The sequence below is a fragment of the Callorhinus ursinus genome, unplaced genomic scaffold, assembly GCF_003265705.2.
Source record: "Callorhinus ursinus isolate GAN/ISIS: 27379988/994484 unplaced genomic scaffold, GSC_fseal_2.0 scaffold50, whole genome shotgun sequence".
NCBI classification, from domain to species: domain Eukaryota; kingdom Metazoa; phylum Chordata; class Mammalia; order Carnivora; family Otariidae; genus Callorhinus; species Callorhinus ursinus.
In genome coordinates, this window is record NW_027397112.1 from 8,896,205 (window position 1) to 8,911,948 (window position 15,744).

The window sequence follows — 15,744 nt, forward strand, 5'->3', positions numbered from 1 at the left end:
TTGTCTTATGGGGTTATTTGAAAGCTAAGGATGAAGGAGGTGGCTATAGCAACAATGCCTTTAGCATATCTTCATCCCATACAAACACCAATGGCAGATCTACAGGGACATACATATTCCCACCTCACGGTAGTACTCTTACTGTAAAACTGTCCTGGCAAGTTTTTTTGAGATAGTTCCATCAAGTTAAATTACTACTATAATATTTAATGAACACTTTCCAGATACAGGCATAGGAGATAACTAGGTAAGCAGAAGTGAAATGAAGAAAGAGGAAAAAAAAATCTACAATAAAAAATTTTTTATGTGAAAAGAAAATGCTTTAAAAAGTAAACTTCTATGTAAAACCTATCTCTAAGTAAAACTTATTTCGTTAAAAATCCTTGTTTTCAGAGAAGGAAGAGGAAAGTGGAAAAAGGGAACATACATATATTTTTTGAGATCTCATAGGATTGGAACAGCTGATTCATTTACAGAACATTTAACTGACATACTTTTTTGAAGTCAAAATAACTTAACAAATAAGTGGGCAGAAAAAAAATCCAGCAGACAGCATTTGGTACAAAACATTCCAGAGGCAACTCTATACTGAGTATGAAACCAGTCTGAATTGTTTCTTCTTATATCAGTTGTCATTAGTGCAAACAGATTTTAGTAGCACGATTGTCATTCTGGCTGACCTGAGCAGGGAGCTTGGAATGACGTTATGTTTGCTATAGCCTGGGCAAGAAGCCACTCTGCTGTCCTTATACCCTTGATTCATAAAGCCAACATTCTGACTGCTGAAAAGCCCATATTTTCTTCTTTATAAAATCCCCATTACAGCTTCTGATTGGATTCATCTAAATCCCCCATGATTCCTATTTTGCATTTACCTGATTCTTAAGATCCTTTTCTTAGGAAAATGTGCAGCTCCAAACATTAACAAGTAGATGGTGAGAGTTTATATTTTAACTGACTTCCACTGCTTATATGTTTCCTTGACAGACTCCTCATTTTCACACAAAGCACTGAGGACAGCTGCTGCAAGTGAGTATTTCCTGCTTCCCACATCCCTCCAATTCCCAGCCAATCTCATTTTAAGACATTAAGGATGACCACAGACATCCTACTCTGATAATTTCTGCCATGCAACCGCAAGTCCACAAGGTTCTCTAATTCCTTCCAACACAACGAGCTTAAAAAAATAAACATGCAGTAGTGATTTACATTTTGAAAACAATAAAAGACAGTAGTTTTTATTTTCTACATCTTAGAATTTTAAAGATGTAATTACATCTAACTTTATACTCAGAAAACTGAGCTACTCCCGGAAAAACTCAAGCCTTGATGGTAGAGATTGCCCAAACTCAGCTTTAATCACTTTGTCATTTGAGTTAAAAGTTTTTATTTTCAGCAAATAGCACTACCTTCATATGTGGTATATGGTGGAACTTTTAAATGGTACATCTTCACTTGTTTGAATCTTTATGCTCTTAAAGTGTACAGCTTTTGGACCAATCTAATGGATCAATATATTTATACTTAATAATCAGACTTCTATTTTAATAGTTAATAAAGAGTACATGGTTGTTTTAAAAATTTCCTTACATATATTTTTTCCATTTATGTTGCAGGTGAGTTCAAAGCTCAGAAAAAAGTTTAAAAAAACCATCATAAACATTTGCATATGTACTGACCCCACTTCTTCTAGGTAAAGTGTTATAAAAGTGCCCTTCCCATTCTTTTTTAAAATCAAGGGTCTTATGGAATAAACAAAGACAATTTTATTCTTTATAGAGTTCAATGCAGCAAATTAATTTAAATAAATTCCTTGACAATTTCCTAGTCCTGCCAGAAGATGTGGCCCCATAAAGACGCCAATGAGCTCAGGCAAAAGAGGGTGAGTCTCTTCCCCAAGCAGGGAAAAGTCTGTAACACAGCAAGGACCATTTAAACGATTATTCCCCCAGATTTTCTGAAGTGACACGAATGATATTTCACATCATTATTCAACATTATTTCGTCTCTAAAGTAGTTATATTATTCATACTGAGATAAAGTTTTAAAAAGAAGGGAAATTTAAGAGTTGGATTTGAACAAGGTCTTTTATAACTGGCATTATTTTTTCCCTCAACTGTTCATATGCTTAGAGTAATTTAATAAGTATAAATAAATATACTGGGTTTTCTCCCCCTCTATTTTAAGCTATCTCGTATTTTAAATCCTCAGTTACTTCTGGTCACCAAGGAGATTTGAGTATTTGATCTTCCCACACTTTGGGGAACCACTCATATGTGCACATTAGAAAATAAAGGAAAATAAGTATTTCTAGAGCTTATAGCAAGAGCTATTTCTAGAGTATATCTAGAGAGGACCTCCAGAACTAAGAAAATTTGTTTTAAAAAATGATTTAGATACCTAATCATTTTAACTATTAGAGGTTGTGGTCTTACCAAATGTTTATAATCTATTAAATTTTGAAGATAACTGAGTCCTCTGGTTTATAGTTCACTTTCCTGACTCTTTGTGAGGATACTGAAACCATGGTTTCCAGATACAGAAAACAATCCAATACAAACTGTTCCCTGACCTGTGACTTGCCTGTAGGCAAGATCTGTTTATATTACATTCAACAATGACAAGAAATAATTCTCTGATGAAGTATGCTCATACTTCCAATACAGTCAATTTCTATTACACCCACAGTATAAAATCCTATTCTCTAGGACAGATCTAGCTGGCTTCTTTTTTTTCTTTTCCCTTTTTAACTTTTTTTTTTTTTTAAGATTTTATTTATTTGAGAGGGGAGAGAGAGAGAGAGAGCGAGCACACCAGTGGGGGCGGGGGAGAGAGAGAGAGGGAGAAGCCGACTCCCTACTGAGCATGGAACCTGGGATGATCATGACCTGAGCCAAAGGCAGACGTTTAACCGAGGCACCCAGGAACCCCCGATCTATCTGGCTTCTGACGGTACATTTACCTTTTACCCTCTTTTTGAACAAGCATGATCACTATTACTTAAAAATCTGAAAATCTGTGCTAGCCAGAAAGGCCCTAATTATGGTATGAACACTGTGATAAATCGAAAAATAATCAACAATTATGGTCTATGGGCATAGCAACATAGGCTAATGTTATCCCTTTTATTTTTTTGACCACGGGGGAGGGGCAGGAGAGGGAAAAGAAGAGGGTAGAAAGAATTTAATTGAGTATAGAAAATATTTTCCAATACTTGAATTTAAAACAAATAAACGTGAATAACAAAGAAAAATCAGTTTTGTGATATTTGATATAAACAGTGTACCTTCTATTAAAAAGATAAAAAATGACACCAAAAGCATGATCCAAAAAAAAGAAAAATTTGATAAATTGATGTGATCAAAATGTGCTTCAAAATACATCAATGAAAAAATGAAAAGATAAGCAACAGACTTGGAGAAAATATTTTGCAAACCCATCTTTTGATAAAGCATTGTATCCAGAATATACAACAAATGCTTACAACTCAATAACAAGACAAACAATCCAACAACAACAAAAAAGTGCAAAGGATTTGAAAAGATATTTTACCAAAGAAGATATATGAATAACTAATAAGTACACAAAATAAGCTCAACATCATCAGTCATTAAGAAAATGCAAATTAAAACTATAACAAGATAGTATTTCCCACCCACCCAAGTAACTATAATAAGAGATAAGACAGTAACAAATGGTAGAGAGAATGTGGAGAAACAGGAATCCACACATACGTTACGGGTGGGAATGTAAAACAGTGCAGCTACTTTAGAAAACAGTTTGGCAATCTTAAAAAGTTAAACATAAATTTACCCTATGATACAGCATTTCCACTCCTAGGTATCTATCCAAGAGAAATGAAACCATATGTCCACCCAAAGACTTGCACACGAATGTTCATAGTAGCACTCCTCAAAATAGCCAAAAATTGGAAAAACACTAAATGTCCGTCACCTGGTGAATGGATAAAATGTGGTAGAGGCATACAAAGGAATACTATTTGCAATAAAAAGGAACAAACTTCTGATACATGCTATGTCATAGATGAACCTCAACAACATTATGCTAAGAAGCCAGACACAAGAGACCACAGACTATATGACTCCATTTATATGAAATGTTCAGAAAAGGTAAGTCTACAGAGATAAGAAAATAGATTAGTGGTTGCCTGGGGCTGGGGATGGGAATAAAATTAATATTAAATAGACATGAGGACCATGTCATCATGACATGATCTTACTGGGATGATGAAAATATTCTAAAATTGATTTATGGTGGGGGCACCTGGGTGGCTCAGTCGTTAAGCGTCTGCCTTTGGCTCAGGTCATGGGATCCTGGGATATATCCCAGGGTCCTGGGATCGGGCCCTGCATTGGGCTCCCCGCTCTGCGGGAGGCCTGCTTCTCCCTTTCCCACTCCCCCTGCTTGTGTTCCCTCTCTCACTGTGTCTCTCTCTGTTAAATAAAATCTTTAAAAAAAATAAATAAATAAAATTGATTTATGGTGAAGGTTGCATAACTTAGTAAATATGCTATAAATTACTAAATTAGGTGGATTATTTGAAATGGGTGAATTTTATGATATGTAAAATATAACTCAAATAATTGTTTTTTAAAAAAAGGATAAATTCACACAGAGACTGCTGCTTCAGGACTTTATCTAGCTAACACTGAACTAAGGTGGCTGTTAGAATCACTTCTGGCTAGTTTGGGTACTGATCCTAAGTTTATGGTCTCAACAAGTGGAATACTTTTAGTAAACTATCCATTTGTTGGAGTTACTAGGTTATTTTTAATTTTTATTTATTTTATTTATTTTTTGAGAGAGAGAGTGGTGAGGGGCAAATGGAGAGAGAGAATCCTAAGTAGGCTCCATGCTCAGTGTAAAGCCCAACACAGGGCTTGATCTCATGAGATCATGACCTGAGCCAAAATCAAGAGTCTGACACTTAAACGACTGAGCCACCCAGGTGCCCCCTAGGTTATTTTTAGTCAACATTAAAAATAGGTATTTCTTCAAAGATCTAGTTATGTCACCAAGAACCACTATTTCTAAACAAAAGGGAAAATTCTTCTAGAAAGACAGAAGCCTAAATACTTTATACACTTTTTAAATTGAGGTATGATTTATATATGTTAACTATATAAATCTTAAGTGAATAGCTCAATAAATGTTTTTATGTGTACATACCCATGCAACCACCATTCAATCAGGATATAGAAGGTTCCCTTGATATTCCCACCAAAGGTAACCACTACCTTAGTTCTAACACCATAGAAATGACACAGTTTTGCCTTGTTTCTCTACACTTTATATAAATATACGTATTTCACATAGTATGCTCTAAGATGTTGTCTTGGGTACAACATTCTTTTCACTGTTGTATAAAATTTATTAAACCAGTCTACTATTGATGGACATTTGGATGATTTTCAGCTTTTGGGTATTATGAATAAAATGGATATGAACACTCATATTTATTTATATTTATTTTAGTTATTTTTTGGTGAATAAAAGGGCTTTTTTTTCCCCCCAGTAGTCTCCATACCCAACATGGGGCCTGAACTCATGACTCTGAGACCAAGAGTCATGTGCTCTACCAACTGAGCCAGCCAGCTTTATTTTTGATGGCCATTCTATGCAGGAGTGGAATTGATAGGTTTTAGGTAACATGCATATACAGCTTTAGACACCTTTAATAGATCTTGCCAAGCACCTTTACAAAGTGCTAGTTCCAGTTTATTATTATACTCCCATTAGCAATGTATGACAATTTGAATTGCATCACATCCACACTAACACTTGGCATTGTCATTCCTTTTAATTTTGTGGTTATCGGGTATAGTGGTATCTCACTGCCAGGAAGTGGGAAGGATCTGGTATTTTACTCTACTTCTAACAAGCCGGGATGGTGGAAGACATGAGACATCTAGATCAGAGATGAAAGACGTTTCATTACTCAGAAGAACAGCAAAAGCCAGAGTATCAACAATGGAGCCGCTCTTCTAAGGCAGAATTCCCACAGGCAGTACAAAGAGCTGGGTGATACGAGCAGATGCAGATGGGTGCGCTGTAAGAGAGGCACACTGTGCCTACAAATTACTTTGTGTTTTCCAGGAATTTATAAGTGGAATCATATAGTATATTCTCCTTTTTACCTGACTTCTTTCACTCAGTGTAACTATTTTGAGATTTGTATGTGTTGCTGCAGTATCAACAGTTCATTTCTTTTTACTGCTAGGTAGTGCCCATTGTAGGATATGCTCTAATTTCTTTATCCATCCAACTGTTGGTGGCCATTTGGGATGGTCACAATTTTTGGCTATTAACAAATAAAGCTGTACATCTTTGTAAGAACATATACGTTCATTTCCCCTCTATAAATCCAACTGATTTTTTGACCTCACATGTCTCTTACATATATTATAATCATATTTAGGTATATATTATGTATTATATATAGAATCTCAATATTATATGTATTATATATATATATTTAAATATTTTATTTATTTGAAAGAGAGATAGCAACAGAGATAGTGAGAGAGAGCTTGAGCGGGAAGGAGAGGGAGAAGCAGACTCTCCGCTGAGCAGGGAGCCCGATGTGGGGCTCAATCCCAGGACCCTGAGATCGTGACCCAAGCCGAAGGCAGACACTCAACCAACTGAGCCACTCAGGCACCCCTAATATATATATTTTAAAGACTCGTAAGTAATATTAACCTTTGGAGAGGGGTACTAGATGGAGAGGGGAGTGGCTCTTTCTTTTGTATTTTTTGTTTGAATTTGAATTTTTATTTGATTTATATATATTTATTATGTAACATATATGAATCTTTAATTTCTAGAATGTGTCAGCAGGAACCACTGGGCAAGGAAATTATGTCTCATTTTTGTTTTGTTTTCTTCTTTGTATTTCTCTGTATTTAAAAAAAAATCTAATAAATGCTATTTTTTAAGGCAAAAAAGAAAATCTCCCAAGCCATTTTCTCAATTCTACTGATACCTGGTGATTCACTCCCTATAATTGTGCATAATACCAGAAGCTTTTGATGAACTATTTTCTCTAACTCCAGGCTCTCCTCCTTCAGTCCATCCTACAGGGATGGGTTTATATCCATTTTTCTAAACTGCAAATTTGATTATACAGCTCCTGTTTATACTAACAACAAAATAAACCCAATACTTATCATCAGAGCACATAAGGTCCTTGCTATCACCTGCAACATCATTTTCTACTATTCCTTCATTGTACCCCAGGTGCTGGTCATGCTAAAATGTCAATGATCTGCCAAGTTCCTTAACTTCTTGGTGCCTCCTTCCTCTTTTTTCTGTCCTCCTTGTGACTTCTCACTCATCCCTCTCTGTGATGTCTTCTATTCCTCTCTACCCTCCCCTCTTAAAAGATTAATTAATTAATTAATTTGAGAGAGAAAGAGAGCATGAGCTAGGGGGAAGGGCAGAGAGAGAGGGAGAAGCAGACTCCCTGATGAGCAGGGAGCCTGATGTAGGGCTTGATCCAAGGACCCTGCGATCATGACCTGAGCAGAAGGCAGATGCTTGACTGACTGAGCCACCCAGGCGCCCCTACCCTCTTCCTTTGCGCTCAGATGCTTCCCTCCTCTGTGTTTCTATGGTACTTTATAAATTACTGTATTATAGCAGTCATCACATTGTAGCTGACAATTTTACAAAAACAGCAATGGATGTCAATTAGAATTCCATCCTGTAATTCTCTGTAAAATTCTTATTTTAATATTTGCTGAAGTCAGTGTCCCAAAGAATATGCAAAACCTTACTGAAGTCTAAGTGTAACCACAAATATATTGATGCCTACGAGGGGTAGAGTTGCTAAATGGCAGTTAGCAAAAAATATACCATGAGAAGTAGTTTAGAAGCCCCCAAAATTCAGACTGGATGACAATTCCCTGAAGGTTGACCAATTTAGAAGATTTTATTAAGTAACTAGAATATTAGCTCTTACAAGATAAAATTCTAAATAAATCAAGTCTTACAATCCATGTAAAAGAAAGAAGGTACTCTTCACCTGATAAAATGTTGCTTCCTTTGTTAAGTTTTTTAAAAAACATTTCAACTGGCATTTTTTACCTGGTGATTAAAATACCTGGTATAGAAAGCTGGGTTCTATTCTTTGTGATAGAGCTATACAGTCAGTTTCTTCTATATGTATTAGAGAAGTAACTGGTAACTCATTGATAATTCTGACAGTTGCCTTGTGCTAATTTCTAGAAAGTCATAGTGTTAGAAAACTTTACAGAAAGTGAGGGAAGGATATTATTTGGCCAATTAGTCCTGGACAACTCTTTGTACAACCTAAGGTTAGTATCTGCATAAGGTAAAATAATGAATCACAGATATTTATGCTCAAGAAGGGCAAAGTGCTTTATAATTTCTCCAGTAAACTAAAAAGAGGACAAGAGAAGCTTATACTTCTGACTCCTACTAAGTGCTCAGTGTCCTTCTACAATAATAGAGACAGAATTTTTTTTTAAGATTTTATTTATTTATTTGACAGAGAGAGACACAGTGAGAGAGGGAACACAAGCAGGGGGGAGAGGGAGAAGCAGGCTTCCTGCCGAGCAGGGAGCCTGATGTGGGGCTCGATCCCAGGACCCTGGGATCATGACCTGAGCTGAAGGCAGACGCTTAACAACTGAGCCACCCAGGTGCCCCTAGAGACAGAATTTTCTTAGAAATCACTGCAGCTTAGTTAAGAAGTAAAGTGGGATGTACCATTAAGGCTGGTAGCTATATTTCCTCAATTTTATGCAGGCAAGGATTTAAATGTTTCTCCTCTGGAAAGACTGAATTTGCTTAACGGTTTCTAAGTTAGAGCATTCTAGGATTCTAATATGACATCATTAGTGGGGATCAACATATTCCAAAGAACCTATGAGAGAAAAGTTTCTGTCACTATTTAAAGTGAATAATCTTGAAAAATTAATACTAAAATAGCCTACAGTTACTGACCTTCCAGATGAGCCATCACCACATAATCGCATGTGATGACTGATGCTGATGGTCTCCCAGAGGATGGAACAAAGAGTAATGTTTTAGAAAAGGTACAAAAAGGCAAGAAGCATCACACTATCATCTTTATAAAATAAATCATTACACCTGGGAAATAAGAGCTCCTAACTACAATAAGTATTTTATTACCCTGTGTCAGCAAGATAAACCTTTCAGGCATTCATCAGGCAAATAAGAAAGACAAACATAACTATGATATCATAGTAGGTACAAAGTCTAGATGATGTTGCATTTTGAAAATGCCAAAATGCCGACTATTCTGCAAAAGCTCCTGGTCTGAATTATTAAGTAGCAACTTAGCTATGTAAACAATATCCTTTGACATCAATTCTGAACAGCTGCTAAAGGATAATGACTCCATACTCCCTTTATGACTGCAATTGCTAGGAGTGTTTGAGTTATTCTTTAGCAATGTAGGTATCTGGTGATTCTTCTATGATAGGATGGCCAGGGTATTGTGAAAATATTGAGCTCTTGGACTAGGAAGTTGAATTCTTGCCTGCCTGCCACTCCCTCAAACTATGGACAATGATTTCTGATAATACAACTTCTACTGAAATACACATCAATTTAATGATGTTTTTTAAAACTAACATTTTTCAAAACCTCAAATTGAAATCCTTTCAAAGACACTGGATGTGAAAAAAATACATTTAGAAATTCAATAATATACCTTATAGGTTTTACTTCTCATTTTATGTATGCTGTTACACATTTTGGGAGCAGAACTAAACAACCACTTGAATATGAGCCTTTCCCCAGGTTCAAAAAGATATACACATGCATATTATCCAAACACAAAAGAACAGCTTAGTCAAAGAAGATGAATGGAAAATTCTATTAAAGCAGAATTTACTTTCATTTCAGTATATACATCAGAAAAATGGTCAATTTTTAGAAAGATCTTACCTGCTACTGAATTTGGCCGTGGCATAAGATATAGAGGAATAGACTGTACTGATTGCGATAAAACTGTTTCCAAATTCCTTTCTGGGATCTTATTCAGACTATAGGTGGAAGCTGTCATGTTTTCATCTACTCGATACAAACAGGAATCCATGCTGGATTTTTGAGACTGCCAAGGTTTTAGGTTTCCTCCAGATCCTAATTCTTTACTGCTTTCCCCAACATATTTTGTGCGTTCTACATTTTCAGAATAGCTTGTCAACGTAGCTGAAAAAGAGAGTAAAACAAGTTAAAAATTAAAGGGGGCACGTACTGAATGGAGTACTGGGTACTATAAGCAAACAATGAATCATGGAACACTATATGAAAAACTAATGATGTAATGTATGGTGATTAACATAACATAATAAAATAAAATAAAATAAAATAAAATAAAATAAACCCCCCACACACACAAACAAAACAAAACCCCACAAACCGAGAGATTAAGCTGTTTACTACTATCCAAATTCATGACTAGCTAATAAGAGTAGTAGCGATACTATTTTTAAAAAAGTTACTGATCATTTCATCTCCACCATGAAGTTTAAATAACTGAAAGCACAATATATCTTACATATTTTCTCTCACTTCTCTTATATATTTAACAACTCTATTTATTTATTTTTTTTTTATAAATTTTTTTTTTAAAGATTTTATTTATTTATTTGAGAGAGAGAGAATGAGAGATAGCATGAGAGGGAAGAGGGTCAGAGGGAGAAGCAGACTCCCCGCTGAGCAGGGAGCCCGATGTGGGACTCGATCCCGGGACTCCAGGATCATGACCTGAGCCGAAGGCAGTCGCTTAACCAACTGAGCCACCCAGGCGCCCCAACAACTCTATTTAAATGGAACTGAACACATTCATACATCACTGCTAAAAGATCTACAACTAGAGCCTATCAATGCTAAAAATTTCAGAATTTTGTCAAAAAGGGAATTTATATAATTTTCATGGATTGCTGAAGAGCCCCAAAATCTCAAAAAGATCTTTACACTCTTTTTATCCCATATTTTCCCTCATTTAAATTTATTTCCTGACCCCTTATATGTAATTAAGAATTAGAAAAAACAAATGGTCCCTTAAGTAGATATATAGGATATATTGCAGAAATAATCTGTCCAAATATAGGGCCTCCTTGTACAGCTACCCTGTAGCTCTAACCCTAGATGTCCCTGAATGAAATCAAGCAAAACCTGAAAGGGCTTCTAGAATTTTTCTAGTCTTACCACTAATTATTAACAGGACTTAAAAACAAAAATTTTCATCAACTCTAGGAATGTAAGGAATAAAAACATTAAAATAAAGATTATAAAAATCTTAGCAATAATTATAAGAATAAAGTTTTTAATATGTTAGTTCATATTTTCTTCTTACATCTTCAATGTACCTGTTGTTAAAAGAAGAGACCTAAGTTTATTAGGTAATTTCCACAATCCCTTTTAGTGAGGTTTTCTCTTTGGAAATGTAAACAGAATTCTGGACTTTGTAGTAACAGGGAAAAATATGAGTTACAAAGGAAGACACCCTGGTTGCCTTCCAGCTTTGCTGCTCTTTACAGTAATAAGTCCTCCTTGCATCTGAGAATTAAGTGTTGTCAACTGGTCTCTGTATCCTCACTGATACTAAGGGAGTCCAGTTCCAAGGCAACAACTTCTTGTCAATTCCATCGGGGAGGGCAGTCACCATTAGGCTTCTCAAAGATGACAATGCTCCCTACCCCTACCTACTCGTGACACATCCCCCCCTCTTTTTAAAAGATTTGAGAGAGCGAGAGTGTGTGTGTGTACAGGGGGGAAGGGCAGAGAGAGAGGGAGACTCCTCAAGCAGAATCCCTGCTGAGCATGGAGCCCAACATGGGGCTTGATCCTAGGACACTGATATCATGACCTGAGTTGAAATCAAGAGTTGACGCTCAACTGACTGAGCCACCCAGGAGCCCTGACACATCCTTTTTACATATTGTCCCTGTTATCTTTTTTATATATTGCTGGATTCAATGTTAGAATTTTGTTAAGGACTTTTATGTCTATGTTCATGAGAGACATTGGTCTGTAGTTTACTTTTTAAATAATGTCTTTGTCTAGTTTGGTCTTAAAATATTGTTGGCCTCATAAAGTGTTCTTGTCACTTCAACTTCCTGGAGCAGTTTGTGTAGAAATGGTATTATGTCTTCCTTAAATGTTTGGTAGAATTTACCTGTCAAGGCATCTGGACTAAGTTTTCCTTGTGGGAAAGTTTTAAATGCCAAATTCAATTTATATTTAACAGCTATAAAACTATTCAGGTTATCTTTTTCTTCTCAAATGACCTTTGGTCATATATTATTTCCAGGAATTTGTCAAATTTATTGGCATAAAGCTGTTCATGACATTCCCTTATCCTTTTAATGTTTGTGGGGTCTGTAGTGGTGTCCCTCTTCATTCCTGATATTGGTAATTTGTATCTTCTTTTTTTCCTGGTTAGTATGACTAGAGGTTTATCAATATGCTTTTCTCAAAGAACCAGCGTTCAGTTTCACTGATTTTCTCCGTTCCTGTTTCATTGATTTCTGCTCTTTATTATTTCCTACTTTGTTTACTTTGATTTGAATTTCTTTTTCATATTGTTTAAGCAGAAGTTTAGTTCACTAATTAAATAACTTCCTTTTCTAAAATAAGCATCTTAATGCTATAAATTTTCTTCTAAGCACTTCTTTAGCTGCATTCTAAAAATTTTGAAGTTTTGTTTTCGTTACCATTCAATTAAAAATATTTTTAAATTTCCACTGTGATTTTTTTGACCCATGTTATTTAGAAATGTGTTTAATTTCTAAGCATTTGTGAAATTTCCTGATATTTTTCTATTATTGGTTTCTAGTTTAAACACAGTGTGGTCAGAGAACACAGTTTGTAATGGTTTAGTCCATTTAGCTTTACTGAGACTTGTTTTATGAATCAGAATATGGTCTCCTGGTGCATCTTCTATGTATACCTAAAAAGAATGTGAACTATGCTACTGATAGGTGGACTGTTCTATAAAAAATAATTAGGTCCAGTTGATTAATGGAATTGTTTAGGTCTTTTACATGCTAATTGATTTCCTACTTGTTCTTTCAACCACTGAGAGATAAAAGTTAAAATCTCTGTGGATTTTTGCCATTTTGAAGCTTTGTTATTCGGTGCATAAACATTTAGGATTATTTCCTCTTGATGAAATGACCCGTTTACATTATGAAATGACCTTCCTTGATAGGTCATCACTGTTTATTCTGAAATCTATTTTGATATTCTTTGTTCTGAAATGGGTGAAAGAGGGAGATGATGAGCATACAGTATGGACTCCAGGACGCGCAGGAGCAGTAGGGACTTAATCTGCATTTACTAATCCTTTCCAAGTCTTTTTGGGAGACTGCAACTGGTCATCTCCTTGAAGAACTGGACTTGGATCTCCCCTCTCAGAAAAGAATTGAGAATCACAGTATCATGCTTCCAGGTGAGACTAGATGCCAAAAAAGAGTACTAATGATTGATCTATGTGGTACAAGAGTTGAACTGGATTTGCCACTCTAAATGTACTCACCTGCCTGTTGTCTGGCTACACTGACTCTAGCAGTGGTGTGGACTATTCCCATGGGTTGGAGCTGGGTCCGTGTTATTAACATCCTGCTCCAGACTGAAGGGTTGGCTATAATGGCTATTTCTGGTCCTTTGTGATAATCATGGGCAGAAGTCAACCATTGTCTTATGTACTGCCATATAGCCTCTCTCATCTATCTCTAGACTTCCTGGTTGCCATGGAGACATGAGATGCAGTAGGGCTACTAGATTCATGCAATAGTAAGAGTCGGAGAAATAGTACCCTATGAGGGCTAACATACCAATGTGAGAAGGGAACTGCAGTAATATCATCTTGTAATTCCCCCTTCCACAGTTCAGAAATGTACGGTTTCTCTGAAGACATTCAGTAGAATTAAGCAATCACCTCTGCCAGCTCTGTAATTCCCTTCCTTATATTTGCTTCTCCTCTTTTTTTGCCTTACTCCTCTTTCATTCACTCTTGTTTCCTTGGTTTATACTCCTTTAATATAGTATATACTCCCTCAATATAACCTTTTTGTCTCAGGCTCTATTTTCTAAGGAATCTATGCTAAGGAAGTCTTGTTGATGAAAATGTTGGGAACTATGGAATATTCTTCTAGCTAATCGAAATGTTCAAGTCATGTTTCAGTATACAGTCAAAACTACTCACTTTAGTTAAAAATTCATTTCATATATTCAGACTTTCAGTCATGAATAGCCCAATAGTTCCTAACCTTTTTGCCATTAAACATAATGCTGTACCTTCCCCAATGAGATTATTATGGATTCCATAGCATTATTTTATAATTTCTAAATGTGTTCAGTGATAGCATATTTATATTATGTGTGTATGTACCTGTGTGTGTTTTTTTAAAGCAGATGTATGCTCCTTATCCTAATTTCTGAAAATTATCTAATTTAAAATATATTTAAACTTTTTTCCCAGTAAAATTTGGTAAATATTCAGTAAAAACTGGAAAATAATATTTCATTTGGTGTAAAGATGTGGTGATTCAGCTGGCTTTGTAATTCTTTGCAAGAAGCTTGGAGTTCATACAGCTGAATCAAGCCAGAGAATGGAAACTCTTCTTTCCCGGAGGACTTGTCTACATGTAAAATGTCTGCTATTTAACCTCTTACCTTTTTGTTTTTTTATGTTGTGTCCTACAGAAGTTTTCATTATTAAGTCCTTAATCAAATTTGGCTAAGATTTACCTGTATCTGTGTGGTCTTTGCCTGGTATATATCCCAGAAATACAACCCTTTTCTCCTGATAAATCAGGAGCATATTCAGTATATTGGAATACTACACTTTTACAGGTCTGAGAAAGTAGCAATGGGGTTCACTATTTTCAGTATTTCAAGTAATTTATAAATAATATGTAGCTAGTTAAAACTGGTAGCTAGTTAAAACATCAAACTTCTGTAAACATAGCTAGAATTATATCAAGGGTGATAACAGTAGTTACCTCATTTAAACAGAAGCTTTGGCAGAGATGCATGTTTGATAAATTAAACATGAGAAATTGCTATAATAACAAATAGAGTGATGTTGAAAAATTTTTCAAAACTATGGGATCTATCAAGAAAAATTATGAAAGTCCTGATCAGTGGTGGAAAGATTAGAGAAATTGTGAGTTAATTTGTGGTACCCAAAGATGGAATTATTCAGTGGCCTAAGGACTCTAACTTTAGTTTTATATGATGCACAATGGTCTAGAATCTTAGGGGCACAGAAAGTAAAAATAGACAACTGACACAAAATACCAGAAGTAAAATTCTCTAGGTAACTATTCCCACTTAGGAATTTTGTGCATTTTTGCTTCATTGATGCTTTTCACTGAACCTGGTTGACTTTTGGTTAATTCATCTACCTATCCAATAAATTTTTACTGAGCAACTAATATGTAATCAGGCTACAGGAACAAGATAGGTCCTAAATCCTTAATCCTAGGACAATTCTGTGACAAAAGAGGTCATACACAGAAAAATGAACCACAAAATGAAATGCTATTTTTAGTAACAAACAGGCTAATGTCTGTGTATTATTCAACTTTATGGATGCATCCTATTTTATTCAACCACTCCTCTATGGTGAGACTGAATACAATTTAAGATCATCAAGGTAACTGAAGCATTAGAGAAAACAGTAATATTTTCATGCATGTGGTTACTAAAAGTTTCAAA

The 15,744-nt window shown here is 35.5% G+C and overlaps 1 protein-coding gene across 10 annotated transcripts in view; it reads right to left on the reverse strand.

The window, feature by feature from the left end:
- Positions 1-15,744, reverse strand: part of TANC2 (tetratricopeptide repeat, ankyrin repeat and coiled-coil containing 2) — a 352,068-nt gene that overhangs the window by 119,113 nt on the left and 217,211 nt on the right. For all 10 annotated transcript variants that reach the window (XM_073883063.1, XM_025890285.2, XM_073883069.1 and 7 more), the window contains one exon: positions 9,961-10,224. In XM_073883063.1, coding sequence (XP_073739164.1) covers positions 9,961-10,224 — 264 coding nt within the window. The remainder of the gene's footprint in view (positions 1-9,960; positions 10,225-15,744) is intronic.